General features: G+C 44.7%; 1 protein-coding gene across 3 annotated transcripts in view; it reads left to right on the top strand.

The window, feature by feature from the left end:
• LOC113264493 (solute carrier family 23 member 1-like) overlaps window positions 1–24265 on the top strand; it is a 60904-nt gene that overhangs the window by 32201 nt on the left and 4438 nt on the right. For all 3 annotated transcript variants that reach the window (XM_026511542.4, XM_048212954.2, XM_048212955.2), the window contains 8 exons: window positions 1602–1761; window positions 7676–7857; window positions 8762–8882; window positions 9947–10103; window positions 10915–11168; window positions 22889–23053; window positions 23465–23573; window positions 23669–23764. In XM_026511542.4, coding sequence (XP_026367327.1) covers window positions 1602–1761; window positions 7676–7857; window positions 8762–8882; window positions 9947–10103; window positions 10915–11168; window positions 22889–23053; window positions 23465–23573; window positions 23669–23764 — 1244 coding nt within the window. The remainder of the gene's footprint in view (window positions 1–1601; window positions 1762–7675; window positions 7858–8761; window positions 8883–9946; window positions 10104–10914; window positions 11169–22888; window positions 23054–23464; window positions 23574–23668; window positions 23765–24265) is intronic.

Here is a 24265-nt window from a genome sequence, read left to right as displayed (position 1 = left end):
AATGAACCCCTGCCCTTGTGGGACCCAGTAGAATGGACACAGCAGACATGGCGGACTGTATGTAAGCATCATCATGAGGTGTTTAACTTACTTGAGAGTAAGTTATTGGAAGTGGTTATTTTGTTAGCGTGAGGGCTGAGACATGTGTCACTAGAATATAAGTGGGAGTTTTGTCTCACTCAGCATGGTGTCCTCAATATCATGACAGCCACTGCCCACCACAGAGCAGATCCTCAATAGACATTTGGTGAATGAGTGCAATGTGCATATGGAATTACAGCAAAAATTTAAAATACAAGTTCTGTCTTATGTAACAGTGGTTATAACCATATACAAAGGTTTATATGTTCATTTTAACAGCTCAAGGGGATTTTGTAAAGATATAAGTAGAGCATGTTTCCCTTCTCTGTCAAGATATTCAGATTCATAATTTTTAAATAAAAAAAGTATTCACACATACCTATACCACCATCACCTGTGTATTCCTGCCTCGCACGGACAATGTATTCTCTTCTACTTTGGAGCCTTATGGGTCTAGATTTATGGAGGTAGATCAGTTGTCCTCAACCCTGGCTGCACACTAGAATCCCCTGGAGCTGGGCGCACTCCTAGACAAGCCTACTAATTCCTCTGAGGGTGATGCCCAGGCGTCATCGATTCTAATGTTCAGCTAAGATACCAAGGCCACTTAGGCAGTAAAACTCTTCCATCAAATTTACATTTTCATTACAGAGAATGTACTCAGTCATTCTTGAGAATAACCCTTTAAGAGGTTTTTGTGAAATTCTGAGTTCAAAAATACCCTTCTTGTATTGTGAAGAAAAAGTATCTGAACTGGGTGTTTCACAGGAACAAATGCAATCGAGATGCTGGGGGGCCTCTGTGGCACCCTTCCCCCAATATTAGTGTCATGGGTGGGCAGACTAGGGTAGCCTTAATAGCCTCTGATCTAATGAAGTTGACTGATCAGGCTGTGTTCACCTCAAAGGGAAGAAAGTTCTAGAAGTTCTCACACAGGCCAGAGGGAGAAGCCAGGCAGGAGTAAAAAGGGCCTGGATGGAAGGAACTTGCCCTGATAGTTGACCTAAAAACTATTCTGTCCACGTGATAAAAAGGAGGCTTGAAGGTCAAGGTCTGGGATTGCTGATCATTTTTGAAGACACAAAGGAATCTGGCAACCCAGATTTTAGGCTGTGCATCTCTTGGTGGGAAAACGCCACATGGGAGCTGTGCTTTTATCCTGGGCTCTGGGGAAGACTCTCTGGAACCAGGATAGACAATGGTACGCACTCAACATGCTTGCTGAGCTCTGTGCTGTCTCCAAATCATCTCCCAGGGCCTCCTGGGTTCGCCTCTCCAAGACTGGTATTTGGTTTTCTTGTCTTCCTCTTACTTATCTCTCCTATCTGTGCAAAGTTTAACAGGGTTCCTGGGTCTGACTTGGAGCGTGGCAGGAGCTCCCTGTATACCGAGGCCAGCTGGGTCACGTATGGCCTCTAAATCAAGCTAGAGGTTGGGATTAAAGAACCCCTAGTGGGCCCAGTTTCAGACCCATGCTACCGGATCCCGTGGGTAACTGTATCCTTGTTCCCCTCTTCCAGGCTGCCCATTCTCCAGGGAGGGACATTTGCTTTTGTGGCACCCTCCCTGGCCATGCTCTCCCTGCCCGCCTGGAAGTGCCCAGAGTGGACACTTAATGCCAGTCTGGTGAACACCAGCTCTCCTGAGTTCACCGAGGAATGGCAGAAGAGAATCCGAGAGGTAACAGGGAAGGGAGGGGGTGGAGGGGGCAATGTGATACTACCACTATGTGTTTGATCATCTTGCTCTAGTTCTATTTTGCTCCCCTCCTTCCAATGTCTGCACTTGGACCTTTGTAAATGAACTTTTTCCTTTAAGTTTAGCACATACATAAAATAACATAATAAATTTCCCAAAGCTGAACTTGTTCCTGTTACCAGCACCTGGATCAAGAAACCGAACATTAACAACACCCCAGAAGCCCCGTTGTGCCTCCTTCCAGTCACCTCTCCCCCAGGGATCATCACTGACCTGATTTCTAACACCATAGATGAGTTTCACCTGGTTTTGAACTTTCTATACAGAACTCCACAGTACATACTCGTTTGCGCCTTGCTCTCTTCATTCAATATAATTTTTACAAGAGTCTTCCACATTGTTATATGTAGGGGTAGACTCCTCGTTCACTTCACTGAGTAGTGTTCCATTATATATTCATACAGCAATGTCCTTCTCTATTCTGCTGTTACCCGAACTGTGTTTAAGGGTAATTTCCAGTTATTGGCTGTTATAGATAGTATTGTTATGGACGTCTGTGTACTTGGTTTTAGGTGAATATATCTATGTATTTCCATCAAAGAGACATGTAGGAGTGGAATTACTGAATCATAGGGTATGTGTACCAGTCAGAGATCCCTGGAGAAACAGAATCAACGGGATATATAGAGATACACACAAGAGGGGATGTACTGTAGGAATTGGCTCACGCAGTGAGGGAGGCCAAGAAGGCCCTGAGCTGTTTGCTACAGACGTTGATCGGCATGCTGGTGGGCAATCTGGGTGACCTGTCTTTTTCCTAGTAGTCTGGGCCAGGTCTTCAGTTGCAGAATAGGCCAAGCTCAAACCAGCAACACTGTCAATACCAGTTTTTAAAAATACGAAATCCTCCCATACTCTGTGAAATGTCCTGTGTAGGCAGACTCCCAGCTCCATGATGGGCCACACACCCTCCTATTCTCCCACCAAAGACACCTGTGCCCATTGCTGTTGGCAATCTGGACCATCCTGGGCAACACAGGTGCCTTCAGATGGAGATGGAGATTAGGTCGTTTGGGAGCCCGAGTGCGCATGGTTTGTGGTCCAAGGTGTCAACTCGTGGACCCTGGTGACTACATTCAAAATCACACTACCTCCCTCTTTGTAAGACGCAGGGACATCACCATGAACCATCAGTATTTGAGATTTAACTATACACTCCCGTCCCACACAAGGTAAAATTTCAATAGATCCACCTGCCAGACCAAACTGCTCATCACCGGCCACAGCCCAGGAACCCATATACTTACACAGGGGCAATCCAGGGGCAATCCCAGCCATTTACGTGTGCGGAGTCAGCCAGGTCGCACATAACTCCGCCCATTGGCTGGATGTGGACTTGCTTTATCTCCTGCCTCCACCCAGGGCCTTCTGCGGAGATGTTAAACACTCTCCCAGCCCCCACCTTTCTCAGTTAGGCGAGCAGCATCTTCAGCAACACTCCGACCAGTGCTTTCTGAATTCAGGGACTCAGTGGTGAGACTCAGGTCTTTGTTGCTAGAGTTAGGTTACCTTGTGAGGTAGCATCTGTCCCAGGGGAGGGGAGGACTGTCACTGGCTCATGAATCCTAGGAACCCCTCCAGTGTAACTGCTTTTTCTTTACCTGACCATAACTATTTCCTTTACTTTTTAAAAAAGATTTTATTCATTTATTTTTGTGAGAGAGACCAGAGAGGGTGAGTACAAGCGGGGGGAGGAGCAGGCAGAGGGAGAAGCAGACTCCCCACTGAGCAGGGAGCCCCATGTGGGACTCGATCCAAGGACCCTGGGATCATGACCTGAGCCAGAGGCAGACGCTTAACCGACTGAGCCCACCCAGGCACCCATAACTCCTTCCTTTAATCAGCAAATTCTGTTTATCTGTCCTTCCTTACTTGAATGTCTTCCTGGCCTCACTTGAGATACGACTGAGGTCTCTGATCCTAGAGTTATTGGTGCTGTTCACTAGTGGTCTAATTCCAGACAGCGCAGACTAGTTAGTAATGGTCTGTGCGGGGGTGGGGGGTGAGGAGCGGCTCCAGACCACAACCTCACCCGAAGCCGCACGGCTGAGCTGAGGCTCCTGGCCTCTGACAGCGTCCGTCCTCATCCCGGGTGGACTCTACCAAGGTCACTTGCCATACCTCAGGGAGCACTGTGCTGCGAGGGCACAGTACTGAGCCATAACCCGTGAGCATCAGCCCAGAACTTCTGCAGTTCTTCCTTTGCAAAAGCAGCCTGTTTGCACACGCCTGTGCTCTGATGGACGGACCTCCGCGGTGCCATTAAGCCCTTGTGCTTCCTTTTTATCTCAGGGGCGGACCCAGGGTTAACGAGGCTCTTGAATCTTTAAAGAACAATCCCGTGTAGCTCTGGACCAAGATATGCCCGAGAATTTCACTTGTCAAGCTGGTGGGCCCTGGACTTTTGCCAGGGAGACTAGCCAGTCTCAGAATGCCATGTGTTGGAGAGCCTTCTCCCAATTAGACTCTGCTCCTTCGGGCAAGCCTGCGTTTACGACGCCATCCACAGAATGAATGAATCACAGAACACGTGCGCGGCTCGTGGGTGTTTGTTTCTTTGTTTGTTTCTGCTGTACCCCCGCCCCCGCCCCCCCCCCCCCCCCGGAGCCTCTAGTCAACTTCGTTACATCCAAATTTAAACTAAGCAAAGAACAGAAGTGGGGGTTCCTCACCCTGCTCTGCTAGATGCCGGGCAGGATTTCCCTTCCATGCGCACACCTGCTGGAATTTCTTATGCAGGAATCTCTTGCCTGCATACTCTCTAAGAAGAAAGATCTGTCGAGTTCCTTTGTCTCTTCTCCTACCCAAGCTTTTCTGCTCAAACCTTTCCCGCGTCCTAACGAAGCATCTGCCGGCTGCCCGGCCGTAGCGCAGCTCACAGACCTCCAGTGCATTCAGAAGCAGTTGCCTTGTGTTTTGAGGACACTGGGCAAGAGTTCTGGAAAATAATTTCCCAGGGGCTTGAACAGTATTAATAGTGAGGGAGGTGTTTAGGGATGTGGGTCATGCTGTACCTGCCTTAAACGTGGGATCCCAAGTGGCAGAGACATCGTATTTTCCTTAATACCTTCATTGTTTATTTTTGTGTTTATGATCTACCCAGCCCTTTAAAACAGGATTATGAAAACTACGGCTCTGGGACCAAATCCAGCCCGAGGTCTGTTTTTTTAACTGCTCACAACCAAGAATGGTTTTTACATTTTAAAAGGTTGTTTTAAAAAAGAAAGGCTGTGTGATAGAAAGCACACATGGCCCACAATATCTAAAATATTTACTATCTGGCTTTTTATAGGAAAAAGTTTGCCAACTCCTACTCTGAAACCTAGGGCCCAGGGTAGGGATTCCTTTAGCCCTAAGACAGTAGTCTTCACTATTTTTTCCCCGTTACCTCCAAGGGTCCAACACCTCGAGCCAAACCCCGAGCCTTATCTCTGGTAGTTGAGCTCCATCTGCTGGCCCAGTGTTTTTCATCAGTGGTGTAAGTAAGAGAAAGTGCTTGCAAATTTCAACCTCATTTCACTAATTGGATTGATTGGTTGAATTCCCTGAGCCAGCCTATTGGAATTTAAGGTAGATTCTCCATGTTTAACTGAGTTATATTTATTCACACACATCTCAAGGATTGCAACCACTGGTGGTCAGCACACCAACTGTCTATCACTAATACTACCCACCAGAGAAGGTGACGCAAATATAGAACCAATAGGAAGGTCGTTACTTACTGGGCTTTAAGTAATGGGGAAGTGAAAGTGAACAGTTGTTTTATTTTTAAGACATGGTGGTAGCAGAAAAAGTAGAAAACTGGGAAGGGAAAGCAAGTTCAGTTTTTAATTCCTTAGGCCAATTCAAACTTCAACTTTCGGTATTATGGTTATTTTTATGTATCTACTTATGTGTCCTTAGATATAAATGAAATGAGTGACGGCATGATATAAGGGATGAGAAGGAGGGATTACGATTATTTTGTTATTATAAGGTGCTCACCCTACCCATGAACTGGCATAGTGTTATTTGAAAGTGGACTTGGATTAGTTGTAAAAGTACATTGCAAGCTCTAGGACAACACTCAAGAAAACTGAAAGAAAGAAAGAAAGAAAGAAAGAAAGAAAGAAAGAAAGAAAGAAAGAAAGAAAGAAAGAAAGAAAGAAAAGGGAAAAAAGAGAGAGGGAGGGAGAAAGAAAGAGAGAGAGGGAGGGAAAAGAAGAAAGAAAGAAAGAAAAAGAAAGAAAGAAAGAAAGAAGAAAGAAAGAAGTGTAACTGATATGTTAAGAAAGGAGGAAAAAATGGAACCATATGAAACGCTCAATTAAAACCACAAAAAGAGTGGAAGACAAAAATAAGAACAAAGAACAAGGCCAACAAGTAGAAAACAGTAATGAGTATAGTAGATATCAACCCAACTATATCAATAATCACTTTGAATGTCAATGGATTAAATGTACCAACTAATGACAGAGACTGTCAGAGTGGATACAAAAACATGTGACCTAATTGCATGTTGTCTATAAGAAACCTACTTTAAATATGAAGACACATAGGGATGCCTGGGTGTCTCAGTCAGTTAAGCATCTGCCTCTGGCTCAGGTCATGATCCCAGGGTCCTGGATTTGAGTCCCACATTGGGCTCCTTGCTCAGCAGGGAGCATGCTTCTCCCTCTGCCTGCCGTTCTCCCTGCTTGTGCTCTTTCTCTCTGACAAATAAATAAATAAAAATCTATAAAAAAATAAATATAATGACACATAGAGATTAAAAGTAAATGGATGGAGAAAAATATACCATGCTAACACTAATCAAAAGAAAGTAGGAGTTGCTCTATTACTTTCAGAAAAGCAGACTTTAGCAGGGCTCCTGGGTGGCTCAGTTGTTAAGCGTCTGTCTTCGGCTCAGGGCGTGATCCCGGCGTTCCGGGATCAAGCCCCACATCAGGCTCCTCCGCTGGGAGCCTGCTTCTTCCTCTCCCACTCCCCCTGCTTGTGTTCCCTCTCGCTGGCTGTCTCTCTCTGTCAAATAAATAAATAAAATCTTAAAAAAAAAAAAGAGCAGACTTTAAAACAAGGAAAAGTTATCAGGGATAAAATGGAATGCATAACATCCAAACTAGGAGAGTAAGAAAGGAGGCATTAAGTAAATTCTGTCAGTCCAGTCGATCAGGGGTTGGCAAACCACAGCCCATGAACCAAATCTGGCCTGCTGCTTGTTTTTATATAGCTCACAAGTCAAGAATGGTTTTACACTTTAAATGGTTGAAAAAGAAGACTACTATTTCATGATGTGTCAGAATTATATGAAATTTTAATTTCAGTATCTACACATGAAATTTTATTGGAACACAGCGAGGCTCATTTGTTCACATCTTTCTGGAAAAGTTTCGACAGAGCCCATATGGCCCATCGAGCCTAAAATATTCACTATGTGGTCCTTTCCAGAAAAAAAAAATTTTGCCAACCCTTGCAGTAGAATGTGAGATCACAGAAAAATAAAGCAGCAAGAGGTTCAACATGCTACGGAGTGATGTTATCGTTGTCATCATCATCATCATCACTATGACCAATAAATACTTTTGAAGGCTATTTCCTGAAAACCTTCAAATTAAGTGAAAATGTCCAACAGGTTGTTGGAAATCTAGAACTGGAGAGAGGAGCAAGAACAGGCTCTCCTTGCTTCCGTTGCTCTGGGGTTCAGCTTTGATCCTGCACTGCCTCTGTGCGTGCCCCCTGGGGGGCCCAGGTTGAGAAGTGGCTGGCGCACCTGGGTCTTCCATGATGGCCAGGGCTGGGCTGAGGCCCACAGTCTCTGCAAGCTTCAAGGCGTCTGAGCTGTACTTTCTCTCTTCAGTTGCAGGGTGCCATTATGGTTGCTTCTTGTGTCCAGATAGTAGTGGGATTCTCGGGCCTCATTGGGTTTCTCATGCGCTTCATTGGCCCCTTGACCATCGCTCCGACCATCTCGTTGGTGGCCTTGCCTCTCTTTGATTCTGCGGGCAATAACGCTGGGATCCACTGGGGGATTGCCGCCATGTAAGTACTCTCTGGGAATGGAGTGGCAGCTCAGTTCTTTCCGGTGGAAGATTACCCAGTTAGAATAATGTGTTCTGGATATTGGCAAACTCTTGTGGTTTACAGATACTTTCATAAACATTGTAATACCTTAATAAGCAGTGAAATGGCTACCATTTATTATTACTACTATTTATTACATTTTTAGTTCTCAAACACCGTGAGTTAATCACGGTCAGTGTATAAGAATACTTAGTGTAGTGTTCACAAAACAGTGATACTGCTGGTCCTCTGCATGCTAGGTTTTCATTGTGCAAATGTTTGTAAACCTCTGGCACCTGGGAAGGGTGCAAAGACATGACTCCAGCTCTCAGTAGTCTTATGGTGTAGGAGAGAGATGAGCTTTGGCTCCAAGGTGCTATGACACCAGGACACAGTGATGAGAATTATAGAATGCTGTGCATGGTCAGGGGAGGGAGCAATGACAGTCAATTGGGAGGATCAGGAAGTCTTTAGGGAAAGAAGAGGCCTTAGGCATTTCCACAGAGCTTTGAAGGGACTGGGGGTTGGCACAAGACATGCTCATTCATGCTGCTGCGACGGTCTGACCACAAGGACTTGAAGAATGACCCAGGAGAGAAGCCAATCTCCGACTCTGGCCTCACTCGCTGCACCTGCTGGGATCTGTCCAGCTGCTGACCGGCAGGGAATGATAGCCCCCCCTTCCCCGTATTCCTCTCCAGCCACCAGCAGCTCTGAAAGGGAACAGCCCATCTTCTCAGAGATGGGTTCTGCCTTCTTGGGGACCCTCCCAGTGCGGTCCCGGCCACCCCATCCCAAAGACTCATGGTGGCTCAGCTTCAAAGCCCCTTGCTTAGGATGAGCCTCGGTTTGCCAGGCTGGGCGTGGCTTGTTTTTGTTTCAGGACCATCTTCCTCATCGTACTGTTTTCTCAGTACCTGAAAAACATCGCTGTGCCCATGCCTGTTTATGGAGGAGAGAAGAAGTGTCACACATCCAAGTTCTACCTGTTTCAGGTCTTCCCGGTAAGAAGCACTCTCCACCCTCTTCCCTTCTTAGGGGACTTGCCCAGAGAGTGAGGGGAGCCTCTCAAACTTCCAGAAGGTCCCCGAAGCAAATGCTTCCCCTTGTGCAGGGCCTCTCCTCCCTGACCCCCCCACTCCTCCACTGTAGAAGGAGGCCAAGGGGAGCCCTGCCGCCATCCGTGGGAGTGCTCCCCGGCTGTTGGTGGAAAGCCGTCCCCGTCTTTCCACGAAGCTTCTCCCCCCGAAGCGGAGAACCCTGCCCTAGGTCGCTGCTCTGGGCACCTGTGGGGGACAGCCTGGGCACACGTCCCTGGGGCCGTCCCCATAGCAAGGTTCACAGCTAATCATACAAAACTGAGGACCCAGTTGCTCCAATCAAGTTCTCAGTGGCTTGTGGGTAATCCGGATCCCTCGCGATGGGACTGGTCCCTCACTTTTCAGACACTCCTCTGCCAGATTTACAGCACGGTGTTAGGTCTGCGTGGCTGCCAACCACACACAATATGTTTAATTTAACTGTGAGCTACATTTCACGTTGTAAAAAGATACTTCCGCATCTCACTGATCTCTCACCGCCCTGCAGGCCTGTGGTCCTACCCTTCTGTGTGCACAAGAATCACTTGGGGACATTGCTAAAAATACACCTTTCTGGAGCTCTGCCACCAGGGATTAAATATCAGTAAAGCTTCAGGCTCTGCAGAGCAGTGATTATCATTCCATTGTACAGACAAGGAAACTGAGGCTTGGAGAGTTTGATCCAAGGTTATGTAACCAGCCAACAGTGGGAAGGGAGATAGACAGTAATCCTTCTGACCCAGGCCGTGCCTATTTTGCTAGACCTTTCTGCCTCTATTGGACACAAGGTTTTCCCATAGTTTATTTCCTACATTCCTTTAATGTGCTCATTATGACACGGATTGCTGTCGTCACTGGAAGGGCCAGTAACCCAGCATTTCCTCATTTCAGAGAGCTTCCCTGCCCTCCCTCCCTGGCCCAGCACCTCTGGGTTGTGTGGGCAGGAGCTGGGGCTCTGGGCCCAGTAGTGAAGGGGGCTCCCTCTGCAGGTGCTGTTGGCGCTCTGCCTCTCCTGGCTTCTCTGCTTCGTGCTCACAGTCACCAACACCCTTCCTTCGGCCCCCACCGCCTATGGGCACCTGGCCCGCACTGACACCAAAGGCAATGTGCTGAGCCAGGCTCCCTGGTTTCGCTTCCCTTACCCAGGTAATGAGAAGATAGGGACCCTTTCTGCCAGGGACTTGTGTTTTCCAGGACTGTCCATGGGGTCAAGGGCACTGAATGGAGATTTGAATAGGGCCAGGGGATGGATCTCCTCCAAAAGATCTGATAAGGAGGAGCGGGCCCTAGGGGGTCCCTATGAACCCCTAGAAGAAGAAGGAGACCCTTGGGTTGTCCTAAGAATCCTCTGGGGGTGTTAGACGAAAGGCTCCCATTCCCGGACCTTCCTCTCATTCCCTCCTCCATGTTACTCAGAACCCATGGCCTGAGAGCGGGCAGATCAGAGAGGTCTCGACCTTCTAGCCAGAACTTTGAGACTCTTTCCGGATTAGTTGGATTCTACCCAAGGGAGCCCTGGGCTGAATTAGAACTTTTCTGCGAAGATGAGGTCAAGGCCATCCCTTAGTCCACTTCTGGTTGCCTTTCCCAGCACTTTTGACTCAGGTGTATTAATAACCAGGTTCAAGGGAGGGCTGGCCTGGCCCCGTGGACTATGGAGCTCATGCCTCCATCAGTAAGAATCTCTGCTTCCAAATGCTTCGATCTGTCCAGGAAGGGGCCCTGCTGCTGACTGTTTTCATGCACAGTGACCTCAAGGTCTGGGTGTCTGACTTGCCTTCAGGGAGGAATGGCCGGGCAGAAGTCCAAGCCAAAGCCTCCGGAGAGTTGTGGGGTTGGAAGATACACTGCCTGGCCTTTCAAGCCTTCCAAAGACCCCCCTCCGGCAGAGAAGTTATCTTGGGCTCAGCAACCTGTTGTCTTCTGGAATAACGTTCCCTCTGCATCGCTCTTGCAGGACAGTGGGGCCTCCCCACCATCAGCCTGGCTGGGGTCTTTGGGATCATTGCGGGGGTAATTGCCTCGATGGTGGAGTCAGTAGGCGATTACTATGCCTGTGCCCGGCTGGTGGGGGCCCCACCGCCTCCGAGGCACGCTGTCAACCGTGGCATCGGCATTGAGGGTCTTGGCTGTCTGCTGGCGGGGGCCTGGGGTTCAGGGAACGGCACCACCTCCTACAGCGAGAACGTCGGGGCACTGGGCATCACCAGGGTAAGTCTGCCGGCAGTGACTTCGGGCTGGGAGCCTGCGTCTGTCATCCACCTGTGAGTCTCTTCTTGTTGCCGCAACAAATTAGCACAAACGCAGTGTTTCCAACAGCTCAGATTTGTTTTTGTATTGATCCGGAGTTCAAAAGTGCAGCACGGGGCTCAGGGAGCTAAAACACAAATATTGGCCCGGGCTGTGTTTCCGTTAGCTTTGATGCCAGCCTTTGTTTCTCGTTCCTTATGAGGATTATAAACACAACCAAAAAATGTGTTTTGAGGAGGTAAATCCTTACCACATGTCTTGCCATGATGACTTTCAATAAATAAGCTCTTAGGCTGGAAAGAAAATTCACCAAAGGCAGGATCTCCTCTTTATCGCTGGATTCAGTACTGGAGTCAGGAGTTGCCACTAGAGTATCTCTATAAAGGTACTTTAAAAAATACTTTTAATTGTGGTTAAAGACACATAACATAAAAACTGAAATCTGCACCAATCACACAACTCCTTATTCCCCTTCATCCCCAGCCCCTGTCCACCCGCAGTCTAGCTGCCGTTTCTGTGAATTGGATGACTCTAGGGACTTCATATAAGTGGAATCATACAGTATTTGTCTTTTTGTGACTGGCTTATCTCACTCAGCACAATGCCCGGGACTGTCCAGGCAGCCCAATAATATTCCAGTCCATAGATGCACACCGCGTTTTGTTCATGCCTCGTCCCTAGACTTTATTCTAGCTCCTCTGTGTGGCCCTTCCAGCCCTTTATGGTGGAGCCCTTGCCTTGCTCTTCAACCATCTCCTATGAGTCTCTCTCTGTCTCCCTGCACTCCAGACACATGGATTTTCCTTCCCACCTCCTCCCCTGCAGCTTTACTGAGATATACTTGACTATAAGACAACATTGTGTAAGTTTAAGCTGTACAACGTGTTTATTTGATACACTTCCATATTGCCATGTAATGACCACCATTAGCTAACACTCCCGTCACATTACATAATTACCATTTCTTTTTTTGTGGTGAGAACATTTAAGATTGACTCTCTTAGCAACTTTCAAGTGTATAATTTGGTGTTGTGAACTATAATCACAATATTGTACATTAGATCCTCAGAACTAAATCATCTTCTAACTGGAAGTCTGTACTCTTTTGACAACTCATTTTCTCCACCCTAAGTACCCTGGTAACCACCACTCTACTCCATTTCTGTGAATTTAGCTTTTTTATTTTTTTACTTATTTTATTTTATTTTATTTTATTTTATTTTATTTTATTTTATTTTATTTATTGGGAGAGAGCACACATGCACATGAGCAGGGGTGGGGAGGGGCAGAGGGAGAGGGAGAGAGAGAATCTTTTTTTTTTTTTTTTTGGTTAACAACTTCAACTTTATTTTTATTTTTTTTTATAATGATTTTTTATTATATTATGTTAGTCACCATACAGTACATCCCCGGTTTTCGATGCAAGGCTCGATGATTCATTAGTTGTGTATAACACCCAGTGCACCATGCAATACGTGTCCTCCTTACTACCCATCACCGGCCTATCCCATTCCCCCACCCCCCTCCCCTCTGTAGCCCTCAGTTTGTTTCTCATAGTCCATAGTCTCTCATGTTTCATTCCCCCTTCTGATTACCCCCCCTTTCTTTATCCCTTTCTTCCCCTACTGATCATTCTAGTTCTTATGTTCCATAGATGAGAGAAATCATATGATAGTTGTCTTTCTCTGCTTGACTTATTTCACTAAGCATTATCTCCTCCAGTGCCGTCCATGTTGCAGCAAATGTTGAGAACTCATTCTTTCTGATAGCTGAGTAATATTCCATTGTATATATGGACCACAACTTCTTAATCCAGTCATCTGTTGAAGGGCATCTCGGCTCCTTCCACGATTTAGCTATTGTGGACATTGCTGCTATGAACATTGGGGTGCATATGGCCCTTCTCTTCACTACGTCTGTATCTTTGGGGTAAACACCCAGTAGTGCAATGGCTGGATCATAGGGTAGCTCAATTTTTAACTTTTTAAGGGACCTCCACACTGTTTTCCAGAGTGGCTGTACCAACTTGCATTCCCACCAACAATGTAGGAGGGATCCCCTTTCTCCACATCCTCTCCAACAATTGTTGTTTCTTGCCTTGTCTATTTTTGCCATTCTAACTGGCGTAAGGTGGTATCTCAGTGTGGTTTTGATTTGAATTTCCTTGATGGCTAATGATTTTGAACATTTTTTCATGTGTCTGTTAGCCATTTGTATGTCTTCATTGGAAAAGTGTCTGTTCATATCTTCTGCCCATTTTTTGATTTGTTTATTTGTTTCTCGTGTATTGAGTTTGAGAAGTTCTTTGTAGATCTTGGATACCAGTCCTTTATCTGTAGTGTCATTTGCAAATATATTCTCCCATTCCGTGGGCTGCCTCTTAGTTTTTCTGACTGTTTCCTTGGCTGTGCAGAAACTTTTAATCTTGATGAAGTCCCATAAATTCATTTTATCTTTTGTTTCTCTTGCCTTTGGGGATGTATCATGAAAAAGGTTGCTGTGGCCGATGTCGTAGAGGTTGCTGCCTATGTTCTCGTCTAGAATTTTGATGGATTCCTGTCTCACATCGAGGTCTTTCATCCATTTGGAGTTTATTTTTGTGTATGGTGTGAGATAGTGGTCAAGTTTCATTCTTTTGCATGTAGCTGTCCAATTTTCCCAGCACCATTTATTGAAGAGACTGTCTTTTTCCCACCGGATGTTTTTTCCTGCTTTATCAAATATTAGTTGCCCAAAGAGCTGAGGGTCCATTTCTGGGCTCTCTATTCTGTTCCATTGGTCTATGTGTCTGTTTTTGTGCCAGTACCATGCTGTCTTTGTGATCACAGCTTTGTAGTACAGCTCAAAATCCGGCATTGTGATGCCCCCAGCTTTGTTTTTCCTTTTCAACAGTTCCTTGGAGATTCGGGGTCTTTTCTGGTTCCATACAAATTTAAGGACTATTTGTTCCAGTTCTTTGAAAAATGTCCTCGGTATTTTGATGGGGATAGCATTGAAAGTGTAGATTGCTCTGGGTAGCATGGACATTTTAACTATGTTAATTCTTCCGATCCATGAGCATGGAATATCTTTCCATCGTTTTATGTCTTCCTCAATGTCTTTCTTTTTTTTTTTTTTTTTTTATTAATAATGATTTTTTATTATATTATGTTAGTCACCATACAGTACATCCCCGGTTTTCGATGTAAGGCTCGATGATTCATTAGTTGTGTATAACACCCAGTGCACCATGCAATATGTGCCCTCCTTACTACCCATCACCGGTCTATCCCATTCCCCCACCCCCCTCCCCTCTGTAGCCCTCAGTTTGTTTCTCATAGTCCATAGTCTCTCATGTTTCATTCCCCCTTCTGATTACCCCCCCTTTCTTTATCCCTTTCTTCCCCTACTGATCATTCTAGTTCTTATGTTCCATAGATGAGAGAAATCATATGATAGTTGTCTTTCTCTGCTTGACTTATTTCACTAAGCATTATCTCCTCCAGTGCCGTCCATGTTGTAGCAAATGTTGAGAACTCATTCTTTCTGATTGCTGAGTAATATTCCATTGTATATATGGACCACAACTTCTTAATCCAGTCATCTGTTGCAGGGCATCTCGGCTCCTTCCACGATTTAGCTATTGTGGACATTGCTGCTATGAACATTGGGGTGCATATGGCCCTTCTCTTCACTACGTCTGTATCTTTGGGGTAAACACCCAGTAGTGCAATGGCTGGATCATAGGGTAGCTCAATTTTTAACTTTTTAAGGGACCTCCACACGGTTTTCCAGAGTGGCTGTACCAACTTGCATTCCCACCAACAATGTAGGAGGGATCCCCTTTCTCCACATCCTCTCCAACAATTGTTGTTTCTTGCCTTGTCTATTTTTGCCATTCTAACTGGCGTAAGGTGGTATCTCAGTGTGGTTTTGATTTGAATTTCCTTGATGGCTAATGATTTTGAACATTTTTTCATGTGTCTGTTAGCCATTTGTATGTCTTCATTGGAAAAGTGTCTGTTCATATCTTCTGCCCATTTTTTGATTTGTTTATTTGTTTCTCGTGTATTGAGTTTGAGAAGTTCTTTGTAGATCTTGGATACCAGTCCTTTATCTGTAGTGTCATTTGCAAATATATTCTCCCATTCCGTGGGCTGCCTCTTAGTTTTTCTGACTGTTTCCTTGGCTGTGCAGAAACTTTTAATCTTGATGAAGTCCCATAAATTCATTTTATCTTTTGTTTCTCTTGCCTTTGGGGATGTGTCATGAAAAAGGTTGCTTTGGCTGATGTCGTAGAGGTTGCTGCCTATGTTCTCGTCTAGAATTTTGATGGATTCCTGTCTCACATCGAGGTCTTTCATCCATTTGGAGTTTATTTTTGTGTATGGTGTGAGATAGTGGTCAAGTTTCATTCTTTTGCATGTAGCTGTCCAATTTTCCCAGCACCATTTATTGAAGAGACTGTCTTTTTCCCACCGGATGTTTTTTCCTGCTTTATCAAATATTAGTTGCCCAAAGAGCTGAGGGTCCATTTCTGGGCTCTCTATTCTGTTCCATTGGTCTATGTGTCTGTTTTTGTGCCAGTACCATGCTGTCTTTGTGATCACAGCTTTGTAGTACAGCTCAAAATCCGGCATTGTGATGCCCCCAGCTTTGTTTTTCCTTTTCAACAGTTCCTTGGAGATTCGGGGTCTTTTCTGGTTCCATACAAATTTAAGGACTATTTGTTCCAGTTCTTTGAAAAATGTCCTCGGTATTTTGATGGGGATAGCATTGAAAGTGTAGATTGCTCTGGGTAGCATGGACATTTTAACTATGTTAATTCTTCCGATCCATGAGCATGGAATATCTTTCCATCGTTTTATGTCTTCCTCAATGTCTTTCAAGAGTGATTTATAGTTTCTAGAATAAAGGTCCTTTACGTCTCTGGTTAAGTTAATTCCAAGGTAACGTATGGTTTTTGGTGCTATTGTAAATGGGATGGATTCCCTAATTTCTCTTTCTTCGTTCTCGTTATTCGTGTACAGAAATGCAACTGATTTCTGAGCATTGATTTTGTATCCCGCCACGTTACTGAATTGCTCTATAACTTCTAATAGTTTGGGAGTGGCTTCTTTTGGGTTTTCCATATAGAGTATCATGTCATCTGCGAAGAGAGACATTTTGACTTCTTCTTTGCCGATTTGAATACCTTTGATCCCTTTTTGTTGTCTGATTGCTGTTGCAAGGACTTCTAGTACTATGTTGAATAATAGTGGCGAGAGTGGGCATCCTTGTCGTGTTCCTGATCTTAAGGGAAAGGCTTCCAGCTTTTCCCCATTGAGAATAATATTTGCAGTAGGCTTTTCATAGATGGCTTTTATGAGATTGAGAAATGTACCTTCTATTCCTACACTCTGAAGGGTTTTAATCAGGAAAGGATGCTGTATTTTGTCAAATGCTTTTTCGGCATCGATTGAGAGGATCATATGGTTCCTGAGTCTTTTCTTGTTGATATGATGTATCCCACTGATTGATTTGCAAATATTGAACCACGCTTGCATCCCAGGTATGAATCCCACTTGATCGTGGTGGATAATCCTTTTAATGAACTGTTGGATTCTATTAGCAAGTATCTTGTTGAGGATTTTGGCGTCCATATTCATTAGGGAAATTGGTCTGTAATTCTCCTTTTTGAGGGGGTCTTTGCCTGGTTTGGGGATCAAGGTAATATTGGCCTCATAGAATGAGTTTGGTAGCTTTCCTTCTGTTTCTATTTTTTGAAATAGCTTTAGGAGAATAGGTATTATTTCTTCTTTGAATGTTTGGTAGAATTCCCCAGGAAAACCGTCCGGGCCTGGAGTTTTGTTATTTGGAAGGTTGTTTATCACTGACTCAATTTCTTCATAATTAATTGGCCTGTTTAAGAAATCAATTTCTTCCTGTTTCAATCTTGGTAGTTTATAGGTTTCCAGGAAGGATTCCATCTCTTCCAGATTGCTTAGTTTATTGGCATATAGCTGTTGATAAAAATTTCTAATAATCCTTCCAATTTCAATGGTGTTCGTCGTGACCTCTCCTTTTTCATTCATAATTTTAATAATCTGGGTCCTTTCTCTTTTCTTTTGGATAAGTCTTGCCAGTGGTCTGTCAATTTTATTGATTCTCTCCAAGAACCAGCTTCTAGTCCTGTTGATCTGCTCTACTGTACTTCTGGTTTCTGCTTGATTGATTTCAGCTCTAATTTTGGTCAACTGCTTCCTCGTGCGTGGATTAGGCCTGTCCCTCTGTTGCTGTTCCAGCTTCTTGAGGTGAGAATATAAAAACTGCATTTTAGATTTTTCTATTCTTTTGAGTGAGGCTTGGATGGCTATGTATTTCCCCCTTAGGACTGCCTTTGCAGTATCCCATAGGTTTTGGACTGTTGTATTTTCATTCTCATTGGTCTCCATAAATTGTTTAATTTGATTTTTGATTTCCTGGTTTATCGAGTCATTCCTGAGCAGGATGGTTCTTAGTCTCCAAGTGTTTGAGTTTCTTCCAAATTTTTCCTTGTGGTTGAGTTCCAATTTCAGAGCGTTGTGGTCTGAGAATATGCAGGGGATAATTTCAATCTTTTGGTATCGGCTGAGACCCGTTTTGTGTCTCAGAACATGGTCTATTCTTGAGAATGTTCCATGGGCATTAGAATAGAATGAGTATTCTTTGGTTCTGGGGTGTAGTGTTCTATATATATCTATGAGGTCCAACTCATCGAGTATGGCATTCAAAGCCTTTGATTCTTTGCTTAGTTTTTGCCAGGGTGTTCTGTCTATTTCTGAAAGTGGAGTGTTGAGGTCCCCTACTATTAATGTATTTTTATTTATATGTCTCTTTATTCTGGTTAAGAGTTGGCTTGTGTATCTTTCTGCTCCCCTGTTGGGGGCATATATATTTATAATTGTCATATCCACTTGTTGAATACTTCCTTTAAGAATAATATAGTGCCCTTCTGCGTCTCTAACTATAGTCTGTAGTTTAAAATCCAGTTTATCTGATATGAGAATTGCTACCCCAGCTTTCTTTTGAGGTCCATTTGCGTGAAAGATGGTACTCCATCCCCTTACTCTCAGTCTGAATGCATCTTTGGGTTCGAAATGAGTCTCTTGTAGACAGTAAGTGGATGGGTCATTTCTTTTTATCCAATCTGCAACCCTGTGGCATTTTATGGGAGCATTTAAGCCATTAACATTAAGACTGAGCACTGAGAGATATGCTTTTAATGATGCCATGTTGTCAGTAAAGTCTTTGTTTGTATTGGCTGTGACTTTCTGTTCTATATCACTCTTGGGGCCTTTTTACTTTTATAGAACCCCCCATAATACCTCCTGTAGGGCTGGTTTCGTGGTTACGAAATTGGTTAGTGACTGTCGATTCTGAAATGTCTTTATTTCTCCATCAATTCTGAATGACAGCCTTGCTGGATAAAGGATCCTTGGCTGCATGTTTTTCTCTGAAAGAGCTTTAAAAATGCTCCCCCAACCCTTTATCTTATTCCAGGTCTGTGTAGACAGGTCTGACATAATTCTGATGCCTTTGCCTTGGTACGTGAGAAATTTCTTTGCCCTGGCCGCTTTCAATACTGTATCCTTGGATCTCATATTTGCGAATTGCACTATGACGTGACGTGGCGTAGGTTTGTCGTGGTTGAGCTTGGGAGGGGTCCTCTCTGCCTCTTGGACACAAATGTTTGTTTCCCTTGCTAGATTAGGGAAGTTTTCAGCTACAATTTGTTCAAATATCTCTTCTAGACCTCTGTTTTTCTCCACCCCCTCGGGGATGCCGATGATTCTAACATTGGATCGTTTCGTTGAGTCAGTAATCTCCCGTAGCCAACATTCGTGGGCGTGGATTTTTTTAAGACCATCTTCTATTTTCATTTTTTCCTCTATTAACCCATCCTCCAATTCACTAACCCTTTCCTCTGCTTCGGTGACCCTGGCCATCAGAGCCTCTAGTTTTGCCTGCATTTGGCTCATAGAATTTTTAATTTCTGTCAAATTCGCTCTCATTTCCGCCCTTAGGGATTCTATATTCTCAGTAACATTTTCCTTAATACTTTTTTCAAGTCTTCTCATCATCTTGACCATTGTTACTCTGAATTCCATTTCTGATAATTTGGTTACATCCATATCCGTTACTTCTGTGGCAGAGGCCACAGACTCACTGTCTTTTCTTTGCTGGGGGGGGGGGCTTCTCCTTCTTGTCATTCCGATGAGGAGAGGTTGCGGGGTTGTCCAGAGCCCAAATTATTGACTGGGTCCCAGGCCGTGCCCCTTGTTTTATAGGGATCTTAGAGATGTGGGCTTCTTCTTTAAAGATTTTATTTATTTACTTATCTGAGAGAGGGAGACAGACAGTCAGCAAGAACGGAACAGAAGCAGGGGAGTGAGAGAGGAAGAAGCAGGCTCTCAGCGGAAGAGCCCGATGAGGGACTCCTTTCCGGAACGCTGGGATCACGCCCTAAGCCGGAGACAGGCGCTCAATGACTGCGCCACCCAGGTGCCTCCGGTTGTGGGCTTCTTGATTTTTCAGCCTGCCTTCTGTGTTCTGGGGGAGGGGCCTGCCGCGCCGATACTCAGGCAACCCTGTTTGGTTAGAGTCTCCGTGTCCCCTGCGAGGGGGGGAGAGAGAGAATCTTAAGCAGACTCTATGCCCAGCATGGAGCCCAAGGCGGGGCTCGATCTCATGACCCTGAGATCATGACCTGAGCAGAAATAAAGAATTGGACACTTAACAGCAACCCAGGTGCTCTGATTTTAGCTTTCTTATACTCCACATATGAATGGTACCATCCGATATTTGTCTTTCTCTAACATATTTCACTTCGCACGATGCCTTTAAGGTCAATCCATGTTGTCGTAAATGGAAAGATGTCATTTTTTATGGCTGAATAATATTCTGTTGTCTGTATATACACCACATTTCTTTCTCCACTCATCCATCATGTAGGTTGTTCCCATGTCTTGGCTATTGTCAATCATGCTGCAATGAACATGGGTTGCAGATATATTTTCAAGCTAGTGTTTTGGTTTCTTTGCATAAATACAAGAGGAATTGCTAGATCGTATGGTAATTCTATTTTTAATTTTTTGAGGAAAAGCCATGCTGTTTTCCATAGCAGCTTTGCCAATTTACATCTGCATCAACAACACACAAAGGTTCCCTTTTCTGCACATCTCCACCAACACTTGTTCTTTTTTATCTTTTTTATGATAACTGAATCTAAGAGATGTGAGGTGATATTTCATTGTGGTTTTGATTTGCATTTCCCTGATGACGAGTTATGTTGAGCATCTTTTCATATGTCTGTTGGCCGTCTGGATGTCTTCTTTGGAGAAATGTCTATTCAGTTTCTCTGCCCATTTTTTAAATCATTGTTGTTGTTGAGTTGTATAAATTCTTTATACATTTTGGATATTAATCCCTGATTAATTTATTATTCTATATTTTATCCCATCCTGTAAGATGCCGTTTTATTTTGTCAATTGTTTCCTTTGCTGCACAGACGCTTTTTAGTTTGATGTGGTCCCATTTGTTTACTTTAGCTTTTGTTGTTTATACTTTTGGTGTCATACCCCCAAAATTGTGAAGACCAGTTTCAAGGGGATTTTCCCCTATGTTTTCTTCTAGGACTTTCATAGTTTCAGATCTTACATATAAGTCTTTAATCCATGTTGAGTTGTTTTTTGAGTGGTGCAGGGTAGAGGTCCAATTTCATCCTTCTGTACGTGGTTCTCTGGGTTTCCCAACCCCATGTATTGATGAGATTACCCTTTCCCCCATTGAATATGCTTGGCTTTCTTGTCAAATATTAGTTGGCCATATATGCATGCATTTATTTGGGGGCTCTGAATTCTGTTCTCTTGGTCGATGTGTCTATTTTTATGCCAGGTCTATGCCATTTTAATTACTATAGCTTTATAATAGTATTTGAAATCAGGAAGTGGGATGCCTCCAGTTTTATTCTTCTTTCTCAGGATTTCTTTATCCTTCCGAGGTCTTTTGTGTTTACAGACAAATTTTTGGATTTTTTTTCTATTTCTGTGAAAAATGTCATTGGATTTTTTTAGGAATTGCATTGAATCTATAGATGGCTTCGGGTAATATGGACATTTTAACAACATTGTATCTTACCCATGAACACAGGATATCTTTCCATTTGTTTGTGTCTTCTTCAATTTCTTTCATCAGTGTCTTTTAGTTTTTAGCATACAGATCTTTCACCTCCTTGGTTAAATTCATTCTTAAGTACTTTATCATTTTTGATGCTATTGTGACTGGATTGTTTTCTTTATTTATTTTGCACATATTTTGTTGTTAGTTTATAGAAATGGAACTGGTATGTTGATTTGTGTATTCTGTGACTTTACTGGTTCATTGATTGGGTTTAATAGTTTCTTGGTTGAGTCTTTCAGATTTTCTCTATATAAGACCATATCATCTCAGCTGTCATTTATGGCTTTCACTGTGTTGAGGTGTGTTCCTTCTATACCTAATTTGTTGAGAGTTTTTATCATGAAAAGATGTTGTATTTTGCTTAATGCTTTTTCTGCATGTATTGAGATGATTGTACAGTTTTTATCTTTCATTTTGTTTATGTGTGTATCACATTTATTGTTTGTGCATGTTGAAACATCCTTGCATCTCAGGGATAAATCCCACTTGGTCACGGCATATGATTCTTTTAATGTCCTGTTGAATTTGGTTTCCTATTATTTATTTATTTATTTATTTATTTATTTAGATTTTATTTATTTATTTGACAGAGAAAGAGACAGCCAGCAAGAGAGGGAACACAAGTAGGGGGAGTGGGAGAGGAAGAAGCAGGCTCCCAGGGGAGGAGCCTGATGTGGGGCTCGATCCCAGAACGCTGGGATCACGCCATGAGCTGAAGGCAGACACCCAACGACTGAGCCACCCAGGCACCCCGATTTCCTATTTTTTAAAAAAGATTTTATTTATTTGAGAGAGAGAACTAGAGAGAGAGAGAGAGAGCATGTACAGGAGGGGAGGGAGAAGCAGGCTCCCTGCTGATCAAGGAGCCCAACAAGAGGCTCCATCCCAGGACCCTGAGATGACCTGAGCCAAAGGCAGATGCTTAACCAACTGAGCCACCCAGGTGTCCCTGGTTTGCTAATATTTTATTGACACTTTTAACCTTTGCATTCACCAGGGATATTGGTCCGTAGTTTCTTTTCTTAGAATGTCATTGTCTGGCTTTGGTATCAAGATAATGCTGGCCTTGTAAAATGAGTTTGTGAAGTAAGTATTATTAATTCCATTTGGTAAATTTGGAGGCTGATATTTGGAGAGGTTAGGTAATGTGCCCAAAGTCACACAGCAAGTTAGAGGCAGAGCTGGGGTTGGCTCTCAAATGCCCATTCCTAAGCCCTGGGCCACTGCCTCCCAAGAGAGACCGTTTACCTTACTAGAAAGGCTTTTCGGGGAAGGAGCATTTGAGTCAGGACTTGAAGGCAGGGATCAAGCAGTGAGTGAAGAGATGAGGCCAGAGGCCGGGACACAAGGTCCCACCCTCTCCTTTCCAACCCCATGTGGGAATAAGGGGGGCCATTTGGGGGTCATGTTGTACGGCTCTTACTAGTCCCCTGGAGTGTTGTTTGTAGAGCAAGGCAGAGACCTGCTGAGCTCCTCATCCCTCAATCCCCTGAGCTCTGCAGGTGGGGAGCAGGATGGTGATGGTCGCTGCTGGCTGCTTGCTGCTCCTGATGGGCCTGTTTGGGAAGATTGGGGCTGCCTTTGCTACCATCCCAACCCCTGTGATCGGAGGCATGTTCCTGGTGATGTTTGGGGTCATCACCGCCGTGGGGATCTCCAACCTGCAGGTGAGGCAAGGTGCTCTTAGAAGAGCAGCCAGTGCATCTCTTGAAAGGAGCCCATGGGGATCGAGATGAAGGGAATAGGGCTGGGGCTGGGGCAGGGGAGGAGGAGAAGGAATCCTTGGTCCCAGAAACCACAATGGCTTCCCAATAGAAGACAGAACTAGCCAGAAACATCCAAACTTCTGAAACACAGAAACTGCATCAGTCTGAACTGGGTTGTCCAAACCACTCAGCATCCAGGGTGGAGTGGGAATCTGGGCCTCCTTGCCCACTGAGTGTGTTGCTCGGAGTCCAGCCTCCCTCCCCCACCTCTGGTGGCAGCGGGAGGGGAGGGGGCACTTGGAGGGGAGTTAGAGTGCTATGCAGTGCAGGTGCTGATGGCTCTGGGCTGCCATGGGGGCCTCTCTCCTGCAGTATGTGGACATGAACTCATCCAGGAACCTCTTTATCTTTGGCTTCTCCATCTACTGTGGGCTCGCCATTCCCAGCTGGGTGAACAAGAACCCTGAGAAGCTCCAGACAGGTGATTCTCTGTCTCCTAAACTGTGACCGCTCCAGGGGCAGAGCAGTGGGGACCTTGGTCCCTGGGAATCCCTGTTGCTTTTGTCTTCACTCTAGGGATTCTCCAACTGGACCAGGTTATCCAGGTGCTGCTGACCACGGGCATGTTTGTTGGTGGATTTCTGGGCTTTCTCCTGGACAACACCATCCCCGGTAGGGCTCGCCTTCGCTCTATAGGCCGGCACTGTGCGTAGATGGGCAGCACGTGGGCCACCCACATGGTTTCTCTGACCCTATTACCATGTCAGGCTGACCACAGGCTGACCCTGAGCAGGCCCTGGGTCCGGGTGGGATGTATAGGCCTGTATTAGCTTTCTAGGGTTGCTGTAACAGAACCCCCCGGACTGGTTTAAACAACCAAAGCGTATTTCCTCACAGTCCAGAGGTTAGAAGACTGAGATCAGGTGGTGGCAAAGCTGGTTTCTCCCGAGGCCTCTCTCCTTGGCTCGCAGGTAGCCGCCTTCTTGCTGTGACCTCACATGGCCTTTCCTCTGGGTGGGTGCCTCCCTGATGTCTCTCTGTGTGTCCTTAGCTCTTCATATAAGGACACCAGTCAGATTAGATTGGGGCCCACCCTAAAGACCTCATCTTTAATGGAATCATCTCCAAATATATTCATGTTCTGAGGTAGGGGGATTAAGGCTTCAACCTATG

This window comes from Ursus arctos, unplaced genomic scaffold (assembly GCF_023065955.2).
Source record: "Ursus arctos isolate Adak ecotype North America unplaced genomic scaffold, UrsArc2.0 scaffold_3, whole genome shotgun sequence".
NCBI classification, from domain to species: Eukaryota; Metazoa; Chordata; class Mammalia; order Carnivora; family Ursidae; genus Ursus; species Ursus arctos.
The sequence above is the reverse complement of the archived record's forward strand: the minus strand, read 5'-3'. Positions and strand labels throughout refer to the sequence as shown.